The sequence below is a fragment of the Astyanax mexicanus genome, chromosome 2, assembly GCF_023375975.1.
Source record: "Astyanax mexicanus isolate ESR-SI-001 chromosome 2, AstMex3_surface, whole genome shotgun sequence".
NCBI classification, from domain to species: Eukaryota; Metazoa; Chordata; class Actinopteri; order Characiformes; family Acestrorhamphidae; genus Astyanax; species Astyanax mexicanus.
In genome coordinates, this window is record NC_064409.1 from 42,685,177 (window position 1) to 42,705,870 (window position 20,694).

The 20,694-nt window shown below is 38.8% G+C and overlaps 1 protein-coding gene across 1 annotated transcript in view; it reads right to left on the reverse strand.

The window, feature by feature from the left end:
- Positions 1 to 259: 259 nt before the first annotated feature.
- Positions 260 to 20,694, reverse strand: part of cspg4 (chondroitin sulfate proteoglycan 4) — a 106,561-nt gene continuing 86,126 nt past the window's right edge. Inside the window, exons 5-10 of the mRNA XM_022671560.2 lie at positions 16,650 to 16,826; positions 13,051 to 13,249; positions 10,961 to 11,092; positions 9,204 to 9,364; positions 5,420 to 5,603; positions 260 to 5,223 (exon numbers count right to left, since the gene is read on the reverse strand). Coding sequence (XP_022527281.2) covers positions 3,389 to 5,223; positions 5,420 to 5,603; positions 9,204 to 9,364; positions 10,961 to 11,092; positions 13,051 to 13,249; positions 16,650 to 16,826 — 2,688 coding nt within the window. The 3' untranslated portion in view covers positions 260 to 3,388. The remainder of the gene's footprint in view (positions 5,224 to 5,419; positions 5,604 to 9,203; positions 9,365 to 10,960; positions 11,093 to 13,050; positions 13,250 to 16,649; positions 16,827 to 20,694) is intronic.

Below are 20,694 nucleotides of genomic sequence, written 5' to 3' on the forward strand. Positions count from 1 at the left end.
AAGGTGGTCCAATGATATATTAGTGTGTGTGACCTTTTTTGCCGTGTAAATAACCCATTATTTGTAGTATAATGTAGAGGTGTGCAGGACCTTCATATTAGATACAGTTATTAAACAGGTGTTAAAAGCCTTTTTGGCTAAATATTTTCAGCTAGATGTTTTTTTCAGCTAGGTAATTGTGATGTGACAAAAAACAACGCAAATAAAAGCTGAAGGGAAATTCACATCTGGCCTTATTTTATAATTACAAATAAAATATATGTATAATTTTTTTTTGAATTGTATTTATTTATTTCATTTGTTGGGACTTCATTGACATTGTTTTATTTTGCACAGAGTGGGTTACATTTAAAAAAAAAAAAATCAGAAAGCATATTGGCTGTAAAGTTATACAAAGTCTAAAAGTTGGAAAAAAATAAATAGGTAAAATTTAGAAAAAAAAGTACCACGCTAAAGTGTAAATGCTGAAAGCAAGCAGTAACAGCACAACAAGGAACCTGTGCACGCTTAGTCAGACTGAACAAATAATCCTTTCCACAAGTAATCCGACAGATAAAGATATCTAACAAAATATTTACAATCAAAACAAGCATAATAGATGCACAATAAGGCCTGGATATTGCATTTGGGAATAGAAATTCATTACTAATACTAATTGGTATATTACCACTGGTAAAACACTGTAAAGTACACAACCCTAAAACCTGAGTTTATTCTCCAATCAAAACAGCTCTAACATTCTGTTAGTAGAAAATATGCAGATAATAGATCAATAGCATTTTAAGTTACTGCTCTTGCCCTGGGATAAATACAACATTTGCTTAAAATGAGGTACAGAAAAAGAGTAACTTTGAATCCTTCATAGACGACAGTAAACTTGGGCAGAAGTAAAATCACTGATTTCTACTCTTAAAGAAACAAATAATAACATTTCAATCTACAATTAAAGACAGAATGACTTAATACTATTTGAGCCTTCAAATGAAAAATCTTATATTCACTATTTTTGGAAGATATTTTTTTTATTTAAGTGCATTTATGAATGAGGAAATATAAGTCTAATTAAACAGCTTTATAGTTCTTCAATTAAGAAAAGTTGTCCAAATTAAACAACAACAAAAATAAATAACTAGAGACACTAGTAAAATATGAGAGAAATAGTTAACTAAAGTTTTTTTTCATTAGAAGGGCTCAATTAGTCAATTAAAGCAAACAAAAGTACATAATTATTTAACGTAACTCTAATAATTGCTATAACAGCTATTGAAAGTATTTTCTGTGACAGTATTTATGTATATACAACAAACAAATCATAGCTCACTGCTCATAGACCACATACATAACAAATTAACAAGACATGATCTTCTGAATAAACTGTATTTCTTTTCTTAACTTCATATAACTTTTATAACTTCATCCATCAAAGAAACATTAATAACCGCAGATCATTGTCATTTAATGAGGAACCTAACTAATTAAACTGAAAATGGAATGTATAATTTGGAGAGTTTACCTTACTAACACTTTGCCTGCTGGACGATGTAATCTGTAAAATTCTGAGACAATACCAGACATTTAAGCATCTATATTCACTCTAAAAATATATAAGTATATATATGTAGAGAGAGAAGTGGTATATACTATATATAAAACAGGCAATCAGGAGAGTGAAACTCTCCAAGAAAAGAGTAAAAAAAGGCAAAGTCACTTTACAGAAGTTGGCATAAGAATATTCAGACACAACTTCAGAGGCCAGGAACGTATCATGATTGGTAATTTAAAAATAATAAAAACACATTGAAATTTTTTCCACCCTCTAGAAACACACTACAACAGATCTCTGAGCATTTCCAATGGCATATAGTTTTCTGTGACTAATGATATAATTGCGTTTTGTCTGGAAGTGAAGAGGGAACACTGCTTTTCCAAAGAGCTCCATTTCACTTCTGGAAAATAGAACCGACAGTTCGGAATAATGACCTCAACCTCAACTTCCTATCAGCCAATAGGGATGTAGTTAACACAGCCACTGCTGAGTCACATCCTGTCTGTGGCTTCAGTAAAGTATACTTAATAAAATAGTTCTTCAGTGCCTTAAGTCAGTCCAGTGGATGTATGTATAAAATCTCAGCCACACCAACAAAGCACTGAGGGATTTATGGTACAACATGCTCCAAAAAAACAAACAAACAAAAACATAATATGTGATATTTGTACAGAAATAACTAAACCCATCCCTATTTTTGCATACAAATTGATTGAAAATATATATACCCACTAAAACCTTTTTTTTCTTACACGTTTTACTGTTTGACTTCATTCCATTTATCAAAATCCTTTATCAGTTTCTTTTTTAAACTTTTTATGTAATTCCATAAAATATTATGGGTATTGTCATAAAGGTAAATGATTCATGTCATAAAACCCCAAAATGTACCATTATTTTCCAATGTAATACAAACTAATTCACAAATACTTACTTTAAAAACCTACAAAATGTTTTTCTGTTTCAAACATATAAACTTATGTTCATGTCCAAAATTTCTGTTTAACAATATGAAATTATCATATTTATTTTTTCTTTTAAGTTTTTTTTTTTTTTTTTACTATCTGAATATCAACAGACATAACTTTTTTGAGAAGCTTTAAGAATGTGCATTTCTCTGAAGGACAACCTCAGCATTTTCAGCAAACTATTAAATATTTACCTCAACTGTCGATATGTAAATAAATACTGTGTTTACCATTTAAGGTGAATGCGTCTTTCATTCCTTATCAAAGCTCTATCAAAAGCTGACAGGAATAAAAAAGAAAAACATGCTATATAATTCCTTATTTGCAGTGCAGTGTAGAGGTGTGCAGTACCTTCATTTTAGAGTTTTTTTTAGATTTTGTTATTAGATTAGATAGTTATTACACTTTATACATTTACCAATTAGAAATAGTATGCTGCTGGGTTTTAAAATCTAAATATATATATTTTTCTGATATTTAGCCTTTTAGCTGAATATCATATATAGTTGGCCAGATGTGCTGAAGGTAATTGTGGTGTGACAAAAAACAAAGCAAAATTAAAACAGATAATAAAATCCTCTTGGACCTTATTTTTCATGAATAAAAACCTAAATGTTCTAAAGAGGGCTTAACATGTTTCTTTTTAAATATTTTTTTTTATCATTATCTGCATACGTACCACAGACAAGTGAGGTAAAGTGTAACTATTTGCCAAAACAAAATGGTGATGTTTTCCAGAACAGTACTATGGCAGGAAGTCTTTATAGCACTGTTAGGAATGACTCAAGGAAGCTTCCATACACTTTTTTTATAGTCCTTGTTTTTTGAGAATCTGTCACTCATTGTAGACAGAATACGTCCTCATTTCTTTCTCTCATACCCAGTACTGGTTCTTTTTCAGAGCTGGGTTTGTTGTCCGACAGTGTTGCAGTAATTCAGGATCTGCCTCTTTGGGCTCTATGGTGGTCATGGAGATGTTGTTTGCTGGATCTGTTTTCCTGAAGGTTTCCTGGCTCATCTCTCCGTTCTTCGGCTTGGCTGCAGCAGTCTGAACATTGTGCTTCCCTGTCTTGTTGCGTCTCACTAGGTAGTAAGCAAGCAGAGCAGCCAGAAGCAGCAGGATCAGGATGACGAGGATGGGAATGAGGATAGCCCATAATGTGTTCCGTCTCGAGACTGGAGATCTGTGGGAGACAGTGGAGGCTGTTGTAGGATCCACTCCATGAGGCCAATCACTGTCACCTCGTCCAGGATGGCCAGACATGCTGGTGTCAAAGCTGGGCAGGGCTGGGGCCTCAAGGATGGTGGCACCGTAGACTGCTGCAGGGTCATATGGAGCTGTTTTAAAGGAGAGAATGCATTCTGCAGGGGGAACTCCATAGGCTTTGAGGAGGAAGCGAGCCTCATCTTGACCTTGAATCTGGCTTTGACCTTTGCCTTTTGGAACTCCCGTGGTGTTCAAAACCTCAAGAGCTACACGGCCCTCATCCAGGTCTCTCTGGGTGAATGATTCGACAGGTTGACCATCTGCAGACCCTCCTTTTCTCACGAACCTCGCTCCCTTCGGCTGCTGGGTCACACTAAAGGTGGGGGACGTTCTAGTTTTGTTGGCGAGAGGTGTTGCATCTAACAGTTTCCGGTCTACCAGGACTGTGGCACCTCTTGGAAGCACTGGATCCTTGGCCACATTTGCTAAGGGCCTTACTGTGATGTTGAGAGCAGAGGTCACATTAGCTGCTCTACTCCGGGCTACAAAGGCGAAACTGTCGATTGGAGAGGTGGACTTGACGAAGCGGACACTAACCCTCCCTTCCTTGATCTGTTTCTGGGTGAAGGCGGAGGTAGGCTGCCTGTCCACCATCACTGCTGCATACTTGGGGACATTTGTGATCTTGTAAAGCACCTCTTCCTCTCTGTTCCCACCTGTGGACACCTTCAACATGGCCTCTGTGATGGGAGTCTCATCATCTCCCTGCTTCACCTGGATCTCCTGGACTTTGCTAAGCGTAAGCTTCTTAGCAAGGACGCCTATGTGCAGAGTGTGTGGTTCGGTCTGATGCTTCCCGTCAGAGACAGTGAACTCCATGAAACTGTCCGACAAGCTGCCGTCACTTACAAATGCGACACGGCCCATGTTTACCTCCTCTTGGGTGAACCGGCTGATCCTGTCTCCGGTGTCTTTGTAGATGATGTGCCCATTGGTAGGACTCTTTGAGATGGAGAACCTGATCTCGTCTGGTGTGCTGTCTTGGTCAATGGTGTTGAGGTACTGCTTGGATAGCACAGTGGTGGAGCCTTGCAGGACTTCCAGCAGCAGGTCCAAACTTACCAGCTTTGGGGGATTTGAGTCTCTTTTTCTAATAGAGATAAGGAAGATCTCCTCTAGCACCACAGCTCCAGGAGCAGCCTGAGGGGAGCGGCCATGAGGGTTTAGTCTCACACGGAAAGAGAAGCTGTCTGAGGAGGCACCTGAGTCACTGTGAGCGTATTCCAAATCTCCATTGTTGATATCTTCTTGCAGGAAGTAGGAAGCATCTCGAGCAAGATCACTACCCCCGAGAGTGAGGCGGCCTTGTACAGGAAATTGCCGTACCTCAAAAACAATGTCCTGTCCTGCTCGCTTCTCTTCCGGCAGACTGGCTAGCAGGTTAGATGCATCCAGAATAGAACTGTCAATCACTTTAGCCTGCCCCTGCACCACGGACATGCCTGTAATTCAAGCAGAAAGGAAGCTATCAGAAACATCTAATCAATGCTGAACAAAGATAAAGCTTTAAACTCTGCCGACTACGCCATGTAAAGCTACATAATGCTGTATGACTCCACAACATCCTACACATTGCATCAGTATACAGAACATCAGGTAGTCAAGTTCAACAAATGTTTGACAGACTCAGCATGATACCTTTGTTCTTCCACAGCTGCGAAGACACATTGCGGTTGGCGGCGTAGTATGACACGGTGACAGGGAGAGTGTGGTTGAGTCGTGCTGCTGGCGGAGACGAGAGCTCAATCTCAAGAGAGTCTTTCACTACCCAGAAGGGCTCTGTGGGCATCTGGTGCTCGTAATACACAGCACCCGCATCCAGCTGACAATTCAAATATGAACAAATGTATGAACAAAAAGATTAAAAACACAAAGCGCTCTTATTTACACACAGTTGGCTTAAGCACTGTTAACATGCCAAATCAAAAGCCTCTCTTTTATGTTCTGAAGAGATCCAGAAGGTAGTGTTTGTTTTGTAAATGTACTGCAAATCAAGCAGCTTACTTTACATTATCTCAGCAGATCAGGCAGAGATACACTGTATGTCCAAATGTTTGTGAACGGCCATTCTAATGTATGCATTCAAGGTGCTTTAACCCTTTTAGATACAGTAAGTTTACTGCGAGAAACCTCCTAGTTGTTTTCCTTATTTTTTACTTTGCAATTGTGTTTAACACAGAAATTTCTGTATTTTCTCAAGAAGTGATTTAAGAACTATAACTTGTTTTGCACAGCTTGGTCTAAACTGCTAACACTGATGTCTTGAGCAGCATGCCATTGTCATCATTGATGCTATTTATCTTGCGCATAAACCAGCGTGTATGACACGCAAGCAAGGAAAGCTTTCCACTCCGCTACTGTTAAATATTATACATGAAATTAAATTTTAAAAATTCACTATGTCCGTTTATTAAGTTCTCAGCATTGAGCTGTGGAGCTGTGGAACTGTGTTCTCTAGAATGATGGTGCTCCATCCATTGCATTTGGAATGAGTTGGCGAGTTGGTAATAATCCAACATCTCATTTTTATTAATGAAAAATAAATCTTTACAGCAATGCTTCAAAATGTAATAGAAAACCTTCACTGTATACTAAATACTTTTTTCTCCAAAAACAGCGAGATAAAATATTTTTGATTTCAGAAATAACAGTAAGGAAGCAGGTGTCCCAGCACTTTTGCATCCACCACACTTATTTTCTCACTAGTTTTAAACCCAATCTAGTTTTTAAAACAATGTTTTTATGCCTTTATAAGACAATATAATGCTTTCTGATTATGATAGCGTAACTGCTACTTAACTGTCTGCTAACGGGTTTCTAAGGGACAGGACAGAGTCAAAGTGTATGTTTTTGTTGCGATGGGCTAAGGGACTGTTCTCTGGAAAGAGCCTTCGCTCGGAGATCATTTTGTCCTGAGCTGAACTCCTGCTGCTAAGCTGCTAAGGCGTTTTAGCGCAGAGTGGAATCCCAGACATCACACACTGAATCACACTCAAGCTATTTTACTGACATCAACTTGAGAGACACATTTTTAAAACCTCCAGCTACAGTAAAAGTGAATTACTTTACCACTGAGGCAATCTAAACACTGCTCCAAATATTATGAGTTGGGACACTGCAGACCAGAGGGCAAAAAAAAAAAAGCCCTCCACCAAAGGATTGATTTTGACAGATTTAGTGCTTGGTTCTGCCCTCTAGGGGACACTGCATGCCATGAAATGTACAGTGGTGCACTCTGGTGGCTGGAGGAGGTTTAACAAGTGCATGTATACAGTATATATCTTCTATGGCTTGTTGTGGTCATGCCTTGTGAACACCCTGACAAAAAAAAAAGGCCTGTCAGCATCTAAACAAAATATCGTTCTGGGCTGCTGAACTCCTGCACCTGAACTACTGAAAGCGTCCTCACAGGAAACATCACAGCCTTGTTCTCCAGAGGGTTGAGCAATCGGCTGAGAGAATCATCCACTGATAACTGAACTCCATGACCTGATGACTACTTATCACAAGGCTGTACAGCATTGAGAAAGTCAGAAAAGTAGTAAAGGATCTCAGCCATGACTTTTCCCCCTGTTTTGACTCCTCTTCCATTGGTTATTGAAGTTCTCAACCAGGACTATAAATTGATCTACCTACACATAAATACTCTATACACACAGCATACAGCAATGCACTGAATTTGTTTAGCCTTAAAGTATATATTTACTGCATTATTGTGTCTTAGCTCTCCACTAATTGGAGGAGGGTCTGCGCACAGATCTCATTGCTGAGTCCTACCTCTCCTGTGGCACCATATGAGGCATTACAGATAAGGAAATACGGTTTCCATTATCGCCATCTAGTGGTGTGGGTGATATTGAGCACCAAGCAGCGGGAGGTTGTTTTAATGATTTTAATGTCCAATAACAGACTAGCATGTTATTGGAAAATGTAAAGCCATGTTGATAGCAATCAAAACAACTAGGTTAGCCAGCACTCCACTGGCTTACATTTTGTTTAATTATTTCTCATTTTTGGTGCATTAAACAACCTGAACCCCCTGTCATTGCATGTAAAAAATGTACATGAAAATTATTAATAATAAATACATTAAATATTATTTATACATAAATAAAAATATTAAATATTAAATAGAATAAAGAATGAAATAAAAGCAACTTTAGCATGATACTGACTAATGCTCTTCAAATTTACTACGTACTATGAGTTCTACTGGGAACATGCTCTAATATGGAGCTTTTTTTTTGTATTTTTACAATTTACAAAAATATACACTAGGGTAGCACAGTTTGACAGGGTAGCACAATTCGGCAGAACACTGGTTTTCTTCTTTAATGAATGTTTTATATCACAACATAAATCTATTGCCTACATATCAGTCAAACTAAGAAGCTAGGCAGCTAGTTCGCTAACCAGATATATTTATGTTTAAGTTACACTTAGCATCGCATACTTCAGAGTCGTGGCTATCAGAAAAATATTAAGAGTTCGTTTAATTGACTATTCTCGCTTGTTTTAGCCGAGTTTTCGTGCAAGGAGCAGTCGGCCATATTAACTTTTATTTTGAAGCATGTGACGAAAGTGACGTCGTTTCCGGGACTCAGGGATGAGATGTGGGAGGAGAGGTGGACTGACAAATGAGATCTGCGGCCTGACGCTGTTGACCAATTATGGCTTATTTTGCACAGTATTGTGTCGCACCCACGCACTTCAACTATATTCTCATCTTCAACTCCCACAATGCCATACTTTTTACCTTCATCTTCTCAATCCTTTAATGTTTACATTTTATTCAACATACTCTATGGGTCAGTTTCCTAGAGAGGGACTAAGTCTAGTTGTAGACTATATATTTTATTTTCAATAAAGAATCCCATTCTAAACACTAGTAATCCAAGACTCGGGTTAATCCCTGTCTGGCCACCTCATTAATTCATTCCTCTTGAATCAAGTGTATTAGAAAATAATGAATCCTGCTTTTGTTCTATTAACTGTGAACACTTACTAGTAGATTTTTGATCATTGTTCAGAGGTTCTGAGATTTAATGGGTTCAGTGACAAGAGCATTTGTGGGTTCAGGATGCTGTATGATCACCATCATTCACTATACGAGCAAACAGATGCACAAATGCACCAAAGTCCACTGCTAGGAGGGCTGAACACTACTCTATATTATGCCTAGAATTAGAAAAAGTTTCAATAGCTTCATTCTTACATTATCTGCTCCAGAGAGTCCTATTCTATTGGAAGTACTTCTCTACAGGGACTAGACAAGCTGTGTCTGTGTGTATATGCGCATTTATATATCTGTATCAACAATATGTGCAACTTAACGTATCATTTGGACCAACATTTGGACATACCGGGTATCTTATTAAAGCATAGCCGTTTCAAATCTATGACTATACAGCAGTAAAGTTACCTCAGTTTGTGTGAATTTGGTGATTTCCTCAAACTGTCCACTCTGGTTAGGCTTGATTAGTCGTCCTAGGCGTGGAGGCCTTAAGAGAGAGTAACTGATCTCATCTCCATCTTCACTGGTCACTGCTCGGAGAATATCACGGCTGATAACTTGCCTGGATCCTGTGAGAAGAGCAGGTGAGAAAAAACAATTTTACCCCCTACAGTCTTCTTTCTTGTATTTATTTATTTTTTTTTTTTTACCACAATCTGTTTTTCAAATTAACAAACTAAATTTAATATCAGACAAAGATAACCTGAGTAAATATAAAAAGCAAATTACATTAAAATTTTTCCTTAGCTATAACGTTATTTATTAAGGAAAAATCTATTTAAATCAACCTGTAAAATGTATTTGCCCCCTAAACTTAATAATGAGTTGTGGGACCTATGTCTTTGTGGAGGAATTTTGGCCCACTCATCTTTGCAGAGTTCAAATCATGCCACAGCATCTCAATCAGACTTTTACTTGGCCACACCAAAACCTTCATTTTTCATCATTTTTTTAGCCATTCCAAGGTGGACTTGCTGGTGTATTTTGGATCATTGTCCTGCTGCAGAACCCAAGTACGCCTGATCTTAAGGTCACAAACTGATTGCAGAATATTCTCCTTCAGGATTTTCTGGTAGAGAGCAGAATGTGTGGTTTGAATTACAGGAAGTTGTCCAGGTCTTGAAGCAGCAAAGCAGTTCCAGACCATTAAACACCAGATGTAACAGACACACACTGGCTTTCACATAGGGCTCGTTTGGTTATGATTGGTTTTATTTCCTTAAAAAATGAAATAATTATTTTAAAACTGTGTTTTGTATTTACTCAGGTTATCTTTGTCTGATATTAAAATGTGTTTGCTAATCTAAAAATAGTCTGACCCTTGTGAAAAGGAAGTATACTTAAGAGCATTAAAATTATGTTCAAATTAGGTAAAGAATACTAAAGGTGCAGTTTCAATTTAATATACTTTTTGAAGATATACATTAAATATACTTTATTTGTATTTCCATAAAGTGTATTTTTATGCAATATGCATTTTTTTTCCAGTAGCTTTAGGATGTACACAATATGTGCATTGATACGCAAAATAGTACATATACAATATACTTCAAGTGTACTTAAAAACACATACTTAAATCTGCTTAAGTTCGCAGAAGTTGCATGAAAAAAGCACTCAAAAGCACAATTTAATGCTTTAATGTTGTGTTTAAATATAGCTTAATTACAACTGAAATATACTTAAGTTGCCATAAAATGTTTCAAAATAGTACATTTAGTGTGCATTTAAGTACACATTTTAATTTTGAAAAAATTTGTACTTTTCCATGTTAAGTCTACTTTTTAAAATATACTTAATACACTTTTCTTTTACAAGGGGAGGCATTTTTAATTTGTTTTGGTACAGACACAGTCTTCTTTCTTGCTTTAGGGGATAATCTATTTGATAGGGCTGCGTGAGATAATTAAGCTGTTGCCTGCAGAACAGATCAACTTCATACCTTCAGTCTCATCTCCCTCATCTGCCTCATACTCTACTATGAGGTATATGTGCACCAAACATCTGTGCAGACTGAGGAGGAACAGAATACTCACATAGTGTTCAGTGTGTGCATCTCTTGCCAGCAGCCCACAGGCACAATGTGAGAGATGTGTTTGCACTTCCATGGGACAGTGTTTTGGGTTTGAGTGTGAGAGAGTAAGTTAGTTTCTGGAAAGAAACCCACCTGGGAAGACCAAAAGCTCGCCATGGGCCTCCACTGAGATTGTTAGCTGCCTGGCAATGATGGCAAAGCGGTAGAGCGGAGAAGTGTGGACTCCATCTGTCACTGTGAAGCCGAACCCACCAGATTCAGATCCTATTGGGAGAAGCAGCATCCGTTATTACATTATATTTGGCAGACGCTTTTGTCCAAAGCGACTTACAATATTGAAGTGCAAATAATGGAAGAGGTTAAGTACAAAAATAATAGAAGTTAAAAATAAAACATCTATAGATAGGGCCTTAAGGAGGTCAGAGGGAAATAATGGGATAGAGGAGTAGAGAAGAGGAAGAAGGAGATGAGGTTAGAAGTAGTTAGTTTGTTCACATGCATGAGCTTAATAACGTGTTTAATGTTTGTCTCTGGATGAACTCTTCTGCTGTCAGGTTAGATCTTTTACTGAGATTCTATAAGAATAAACCAGAGGCGATTCTTTGATCAGAGGTTTAGGGGTGCTGAGCATCCAAGGAAGGACCTAGCACTACCGGTCCCCTTAAAAAAAAACTGTAAATTAAATTAAGTAGAGTTTCCAGAAGGGGTCAAATAGTGTCAAATATAACAATAGACACACAAACTATTATGTACAGAGGACAGGTGTGTTAATTTCAACATCTTTTAATCATATTTACATATTTTTGTCAAACATTCCTCCCATAGCTGAATTCTCCTTTATCTAGTTTAATCTAAATTGCTAAAAGCAGGAAGCTACTCTAAACTCAATATAAATTGTTCAGGGTATTTGGTCACTCATCTCTGAGCAATAAAGTTCCATCATTTCTTTTTTTTTTTACCTGCTCAGGACGAATCAGGAGTGGGAAATCACCTGTTTCATCATATCTCCTATTATTCTGTAACATGTAATTATCTGATACACATACAGACAGTACTAGTCTAGCACCTCACCTACAAAATCTGACAAACAGCTGCACATCGTAATAAATAAAGAAAAAATGTCAGAAAATAACAGCATAAAAAGGATGATACCATTCTTAATATTCTGTTTAATAAAATGTTTTTTGGGATTTTAACATTAATTTTAGCTTATCACAGACAATTTCCCATTTTTACCATTTTTTCTCTTTAAGTGATGCAGGCATTTTATTTAGGGGAGCTTGAGCCCACCTAAAAAGGGCTAGTGAAGCCCCTGGGACCAGCAAGGAATAGTTCACCATGGCACTGAAATAAAAGTAGTGTATTAGAAGTCGTATCACAGCAGCTTAGAACTTAAAGCTAGGAAGCATGTCTATAGTGTTTCATCATTGTTCTTCGGTGTTACTCACATTCATATACAGAGAATAACTTCAAAAGGTTCGACAGGCCTACTATATCCTCACCAAAAATCACTAAACCCTAGAATTGGTGGGAATCTGCACCCAAGTTTTTCACTCACATGTACACCTGTACTCTGTGACGTGACAATAAAAATCTTGAATCTTGAATCTTGAATCATTTCAGAACCATTTTAGAGCTTATTTTTTCTCCAGAGTGCATTGGTCATTCATTTCAATGATCTGGGTTATAATTTTATAAGAAAAGGCAAACATTTTCCTAACTAAATAAATAGTTAATGTTTTTTTCAGGTCATTTTAGATCATTTCTATTGGTTATCAGTCTGTTTAGAACAATATATACAGTGTACAAAACAGCTCAAGCTTCTTAGTGAAAATTTTCTGACCTCTCTGAATTATGTTTTTTTATGTATGTATGTTACATTTATTTTTAGACTAGGACTATTTTAAACCAAAAGGGAATTATAGTTAAAACAAACTTTAAATAAGGTTTTTAGAACAGTTTTGTATTGTTTTAGAATATAGCACGGGTGAGATCTACTACTACTGCTAAGAACTAGTGTCTATTTTACTGTTTTCAAGACTTCTTTTTAACCAGTATTAATCATATATTGACTTATGTTCTGTTTTATCATTTATGGTACATTTATAATTATAAATAATCATTTTAAATCAAAAGAGGAGGAATATAATTGAGGTCATGATATCAAAATGGGCTTAATTCGATAAAGCTTTTTATCTTATGAAGCATTATTAGTGCAGTACCTTCATGGATGAAAATGACCTCGCCGTTGTTGATCTGAGCTTGGGTGAAAGTGACAGTGCCCTCGTCAGGTGACTCTTTCAAAGCAACGATTCCATTGGTTGGCGTCTCTATCATGTAAACCAGCTCTTCTGGAGGGGTGTCCAGGTCTTCGGCGTATAACAGCCTGCTTGTGATTTCCGATTCTTCGCCAACGAGGACCTGTAGAGAAGCGGGTGGAAACAAGATTAGAAAACAAAACAAACTAGTGGAAGAGAAATCCCTGAAAGGGTTGGATTGTTTGCGGTGGAGTGCAGCAGCTTGGTGTGTTATCTGAAGATAAAGAGCGCTGCAAAGGGAGATTGGTCTCTCAGGCCTTGGCGGGCTCTAATGGACCCGTAATAGCTACAGAGCTGAATGGAACATTAATTGAAAGAGCCAGAGCAGATCTCCTGAAAGACTTTCTTAAATAGCAGGAGTCAGTAGGGAGAACAGAGGAGGCGTGCAGTGAAAGAGTCATATCGATTTATTCAGCCTTGCTCCCCTCTGCTGCCTCCATCTACCACTCTCTAGACAGAAGCTGAGAGGCCTGGAGAGGGAGAGAAAAAAAATAGTTGGGCAGAGAAATTCAGTTCACGAGGCAATGGCCCAGATAAGCAAGGTCTACAGTTCCATTAACTTTTAGGGAAGCTATTACCAAAGCGCGCATGTTTGAGAGCAGAGGAGGTGCTTATTTTATTTACACCCCACACCCAATATAGCGCAGCATCACATTACACTACAGAGGATTCACCTTAGCCATGTTGACTCGTGTCTAGTCAGTGGTATTTTGTGAATTACATGTAATTCATAGGGGCTGTGATTGCTAGGGCAAGAGCATTCTGCATGTACACTTATACCAGTTATGCCCTCTAGTGTTTATGGCTGGACTTGCAGGGTATCGAACCCAACATACAATATCTCATGCGGCATTTACACCATCCACCGCTTGGTGGCAGCATTAGTACAACATTTGCTCCTGCAGCTCCAGCCTGCAAAATTTCATACCACAATTATCCTCCAAATTGTGTAGGAAATTGATATTTCTTCATAATCAATGTGTAATGCATATAACATTGATCGGATGCTGTGTGGCAAATTTAATTTCGACTCGCTGAGGGAGCAGAGCTGTGTTTGAGAGAGACTTAACAAGCCGTTATTACAGAGAGTCACAATCACGCTCTGATTGGGCCGCTGTGCACCCCAGAGTTTCTTCTCCATTGCACAGCGCACAGACTCCACACGCTGTTGAACGTGAAGTGTGTGTGTGTGTCGGTGTGTGTGTGTGTCTGTGTGGATGTTTGAGTGTGTGCAAGGGCTGTAGTTTGTGGGAGCGTACCCTTGAGGCCTGGTATCCAGTGAATGTATAAGTGATAGGCGGTAAGTGTGTGTGTGTAAGAGTGTGTGTGTAAGTGTGTGTAGAGCAGAATGAGAGGCTGCTGAGTGTGTGTTTGGAGGGAAGTGCTGTAATGAATGCCAGCTGGAGCTGGACTGGGCAGGATCTGTGTCACCACCATGTTATTCATAATGTCTGATCATCTGCTGCAGGTCATACAGCACTGCAGCTTCCTGCCTTAAATCAACACACAGAGCAGAGAGAGAGAGAGAGAGAGAGAGAGAGAGAGAGAGAGAGAAAGAGAGAGAGATGGGCAATATATCATCTATATACATATGTAATCAAAACCATTTCATTCAGGATATAAAATTGCTGGAATTGTACCATATTTTGGCTTCTTTGCAGGTTACTAAAAAAAGATGGTACATGGGTGGTTTGTGCGGAAATGGTTTGGTTTCTGAAGAGATGACACTCAACAAAGTGCTGTCTTACGACAATTATGTCATAGAAACGTCGCAATTAAAACAGCAGCATGACAACTTAATTCAACTCAAATTCAACTTAACACTTACAGTGCATTTTGTTCCTTGAAACATGACATATGAGTTTTTACTCATATCACCCAGCTCTAGATATGAAGTGATGAAGAGAGAGAGAGTGAGAAATAGAGAGATAGAGAAGGAGAGAGAGACATTAATATAGACAAAGAGAGAGAGAGACAGATAGAGATAGAGTGAGATAAAGAGAGAGAGAGACAGAACAACAGAGAGACAGAAAAACGATGGAGATATATAGGGCCAGTGAACAAGTGATTTAAGACAGAAAACAGAAAGAGAGAAAGACTGGGATAGAGAGAGAAAGAGGAGGAAAGTAAACAAGAGACACGATTTAAGACAGACAGACTATAAAAAAGAGAGAAAAAGAAAGACAGACAGACAGACAGACAGACAATAAGATAAAGCCTGAGAGACAATGGGAGAGTGGGATAAAGTGCAAAACAGAGAAAGATAAAGTGAAAAAGTGTGATAGAGAGAGAAAGAGGGGGAGAGAAAGACAGATATAGACAAAGAGAGAGAGAGAGTAAGATAGAGGGATATAAAGTGAAGAAGAAACAGAAAGGAAAAACTTGAGAGTGATATAAAAACTACAAAAAAAGAGAGGTAAAGACAGTTAAGAGAAAAAAAGAAGAAGAGAGTGGACAGAGAAAGAGGAGGGAGGTGAACAAGAGATACTACTCAAGTCAGACAGACTATAAGACAGAGACAGACAGACAGACAATGAGATAGATGGGTACAGAGAGAGATAGTGAAGGATTGAAAGAATTGCATAAAGCAAGAGATAAAAATAAAAAGTGAAAAAAATGATGGAGAGATCACAAAGAATGAGGTACAAAGAGAGATAGAGTCGGAAAGAGTCAGTACAGAAGACACAAAGATAAAGTGAAAGAGCGGGACAGAGAGAGAGGGAGAGAGAGAGAAATAAATAATTACAGTCTGTGAAAGAAACATAGCCAGAGAACAAAAGACAGACAAAGAAAAAGAGGAATAGAGAGATGGGGAAGCAAGAGACAATATTTTAAGCAGATAACCAGAAGTGGTTAGGAGGGGGAGACAGTGGGTGAGAGACGGACAGAGAGTGTAAGAGACAGAGAAAGAGTGGTAGAGATGGACAAGAAGACAGAAAGAAAGATAGAGACAAAGAACAAGAGCTGAGACAGAGAAAAAGAGTAAAGAGAGGGGAGGGGGGGCTGAGAGAGCAAGAGCTGGAAAGAGATAAAGTGACAGACTCAGAGAGAGAGAGAGAGAGAGAGAGAGAGAGAGAGAGGCTAAAACACAGGGAGGAAGAGGTAAACAGAGAGAGAGAGAGAGAGAGAGAGAGAGAGAGTACAGTCTGTATATGTGGAAAAAGACATATCATTATTTCACATTTTGCGGGATAGTAATGGCGGCTGGGATTGGCCAGGCCGCTCTCAGATCCCAGAAGCCGAATTCCTGCTACAGTCAGGGTTTTCCAAAAATATGAGTTTCCAAGGCGATGCGAGACCACAGACAACGTCAAAAAAACATGACACACTGGTTTCCAGTTGGGGGAGCAGAGACGGTCGGTATTTTCCGAGCGCGTATCTGTTCCAGGACCTCTGAGGTCTCTCTCAGACTCTCTTTAATTCTACTGAGGCCCCTCTGGCTGTAGAGGTTGGTGAGTAAGAACCGCAGAGATACAGTAGGTGGAGGGGTTTTTAGACTGTACCTCCAGGCCGGTGTTGCGCTGTAGCAGGGGCGGCTCGTCGTTAACGGGGAGGACCGTGATGCTGATAGTGATGGGGTGGCTGCGGCGGTTGATCTCGAAAGCAGTGGCGGCGAGAGTGAGGCTGTCCTCTGTGGTCTCTGTGCTGTCGTGGAGGTAGTAGATCAGTCCCTGCTGCACCTGAACATGAAGAGAAGATGTGCAGAACATACAGTTGTTATAGTGGTGATAGTATATATTATATACAGAAACACATAAGGAATCATGTAGTAAACCGAAAAGTGTTAAACAAACCAAAACCAAAAGGTGGCTCTTATTTGGGGTGCTGTTAACTTGATGTTCCTGAGGCTGGTAACTCTGATGAACTTATCCTATACAACAGAGGTAACTCTTGCTCTTCCTTTCTTGGACATTCCTGATGAGAGCCAGTTTCATCATAACTTACTTGATGGTCTTTGCGACTGCACTTTCACTTTTAAAGTATTCTTAACCTTTTTTCTTTACCTATTTGGAAGGTTATTGCCATAATATGGATTATAACATTACTTAAACCATTTCAGAAATTAACTCTTGACAAGTTCAGCACAGCTGTTAACTGAAAGCCTTTCCAGGTGACTCTACCTTATAAAACTGACTGAAAAACTGAGAAAATCCAGACAAGACGTGCAAAACTAATCCAAGCAATCTAAGCAAGAGGTGCCTACTTTGAAGAATCTAAAATAAAAAATATATTGGGTGTTTTTTGTTTACTAAATAACTCCATATGTTTTTCATTATAGTTTGGATGATACGTAAATTAAGGTGTGTTCAAACCTTTGACTGGAACTTTATAAATACATATAAGTATATAATAATATTATTTGTAAAATAATTCAAACAAACATAAAAAAACAGAAAACAACTGGTGTCTGAGTACAATCCATTTATTTAAAAAAATCATGCACATACAGTTAAAAGTGCCTATAAAATAATAAAAATAAGTTACACAACAACCTTGACTTGTTATATGTCCAAGAATTTACACTATATCTTCAAATATCCATTCAGTTACTTTAAGTTGCACCCATTGCTGCAAATCTATACACACAATAAATACGACTGTATGAAAAAGAAAAAAATATATATATATACAGCAAAAGTATTGCCAGGCCACAAACTGATTTGTTGGGTCATCTCCATCAAGTCAAAATCAGTGTGTTGTAGCACTCTGTGTTGTGGCACTCTGATCAACAGTTTGTTGTCATGAGTCAAATATCCACGAAATCTGATGTAATGGTGTGGAGTTCATTTCCATACAGTGCCAGCTGACCTTTGGTATTCGGCAGCCCAACGCAACCAATGGCTTTTTTTTTTTTTAATACACGCTCTGGTACACTATTTTAACAGGACAATACCAAACAAACTAGGGGGAATATTATTTGAGCTGCATGGGATGGATCATAGACTGTGTATAACTGGACAGAGCATCATCTCTCTAAAGTGAAGCCACCACAGGTCGAGCGCCCCCTGCTGTTCGGTTTAAGAAAGCTGTGTAACCCCACCCATTCCCATAGGTTTCAATGGCAAAACAGACAACTTTCAATCACGTTTTTTTTCTAATATACTGTAATTCTACCTCCATTATTTAAATTTAACAGCTAGTGTAACCTCTGCTTATATTGTACATTTTTTATATCCCCACAGAATTAAAAAAAAATGTTATTCAGCTCTATTTAAAAATGTGTGGTTATTGTAAAAGGGCTGGTTATGGGTGGGACCAATAACAGACCGTCAGCTCTGCTCTGCTACGCTCTGCAGCCTGTGACCGCGAGACAGATCTCAGGGGCGGATTTATTTAAATGAGTAGGCTGCTCTCCACAGTCTTTCTCCATCCTCTGGTCTCCGCTCCGCAGACTCAGGTTTCAGGATCGCCAACATGGTGGAAGATTTTGGCTTCATTTTCATTGAATGAATGGGAATGGCGACACGGCGTCCATCTTTTTTTACAGTCTCTGGGATGGATTATCACAAAACACCATTAGGAACCTCTACGGTGCCAGGTTGGGATGTCCCAACACACATTTTCTGTACAAAGCAATATATAACCACAAAAATAAACATTCAATACACACCCAATACAACTATTTCGGCTTCTACACAGTGTAAGTGACACAGCACCAACACATGCCTCCACCTTATCCCTTACACAGTCTACACAGTACACAGTGCTGTAATTGTGAGTGCACGTTCATGCACTTTTTTTGTTGTTGTTGTTTCTGTGCAACACTTTCGTGCAGATGTAAACCATGAGACACAGTCTTGTATACATATGTTCATTGCGCTCATTTACTGGTGGTCTGATGGTGTTTATTCGCCCCAGGCTGCTACAGAGCGTGAGCTGCACCGGCAGGCTCTAGTACGCCGCTATGTGCAGATTTTAATGGCCTCCAGATGATCGCCACCTCATGAATGGAGCGGCTCTGTGTTTTCGCTGATTGAAGGGGCTTATCTGGCAAACCGGTGTTGCCTAGAAGAAGCAACCTTTCATAAGTTTACGTATTCGATCGTTAGGTGTCACTTGACTGTTTCTCGTGCATGGTCCTGCAGAGCTTTGTGCACCGGTGGCAACTGAGCCCCATAATGCTGGGAGCTTATTTGGTTTTCCACTGAGTAACACGCTCAAACTGCCGCAACTGGTGTGCGCCTGTTCCATCGTTTATGAACGGCAAACAACAGCATGAAAAGAACCACTGGTCCCACATGAGTGAGTGGAGAAATTCTCAATGATGTCTGATAATGAGCATGGTACATGACTCTTTCATTTAGGGGCCATTATCCTCTGGTTTCACTCCTTCCCAAACGCTAGTGTGCAGTGTTTTTTTCCTGCTCAATGTGGTACTCATTTAGAGTCCTGCTGAAGTACTCATGTGCTGCATTGCATAATAAAGAAAAACTCTATAAAGACACAGCAGGGAGGACGATATGGAGTGAAACCTTACCCACGGCTTTGTCAGAGGAATACTTTGTCTAGAAAAGTGGAGAAATGACTTGCTCTATACTTGCTCTACACTTTTGGCGCCGCCTGTTGGTGCGGATTTGCTCTGCCAGCTACACCAAAACCAAACTGGCACCGTCATCCTGAGTTTAAAAAAAAAACATCCTAACCCTGGAACATCATGTTTGTTTGGGATAAACATGGATAAGCATTTGTTCCATGAAAATTCTAAAATCTTTTTTTAGACCTTAGATTCGCTTGCTTATAAATAGCAGTTTTGCACATCTTGGCTGGATTTTCTCAGTCAGATTTATGAAGTAGAGTCACCTAGATTGGCTGTGCTGAACTTGTCAAGAGTTAATCAACTGAATTTCTTGCCTCTTAATGTGTTTAAGAGCATCAGTTGTAAAGTTATGAAGAGGTAGAGTTACCGGTATAGCTGTATTTGAGTGTATTTGAGTAAAGTTCTAATCCATATTATAGCAAGACCTACTCAACTAAGTAAAGACAAAAAAATCACTTTAAGAAATGAAGGTCAGTAAATCCGAAAAAAAAAAAAAAATCAAGAATTTTAAAAGTATCTTTAAGTGCAGTCACAAAAATCATCAAACTTGAAAATGATGAAAGATGAAACTGGCTCTCATCAGGATTTCCTCAGAAAAGAAAAAACAAGAGTTACCTCTCTGTTGTACAGGATAAGTTCATCAGAATTGCCAGCCTCAGAAAGCACAAGTTAACAGCATTTTAGTAAAACACAGCCACCCATTCAATTCAGTAAAGCAGTAACATTCAATAAACCCCAGTTATGCCCCAGTAGCTTTGTCTGATCTGGGTTCAGTTCTCCAGACTACATTGATCCCTCTTCACAGTGGGGTCTTTGACAGTCTGCTGGTTCTCAGTAAGAAGTGTGTGTGTGTGTGGATGCTTTATTATAGGAATATATGGGCCAGTTTATTTTGGCTTGGGGCAGCAGGGCCGCTCCGTCAGACTTTCCACCCGGGCTTGAACAAGGAGAATGAACCGAGGCCAAGCTCCACACTGCAGCCATAAGAACAGCATCTAACCACCTCCATG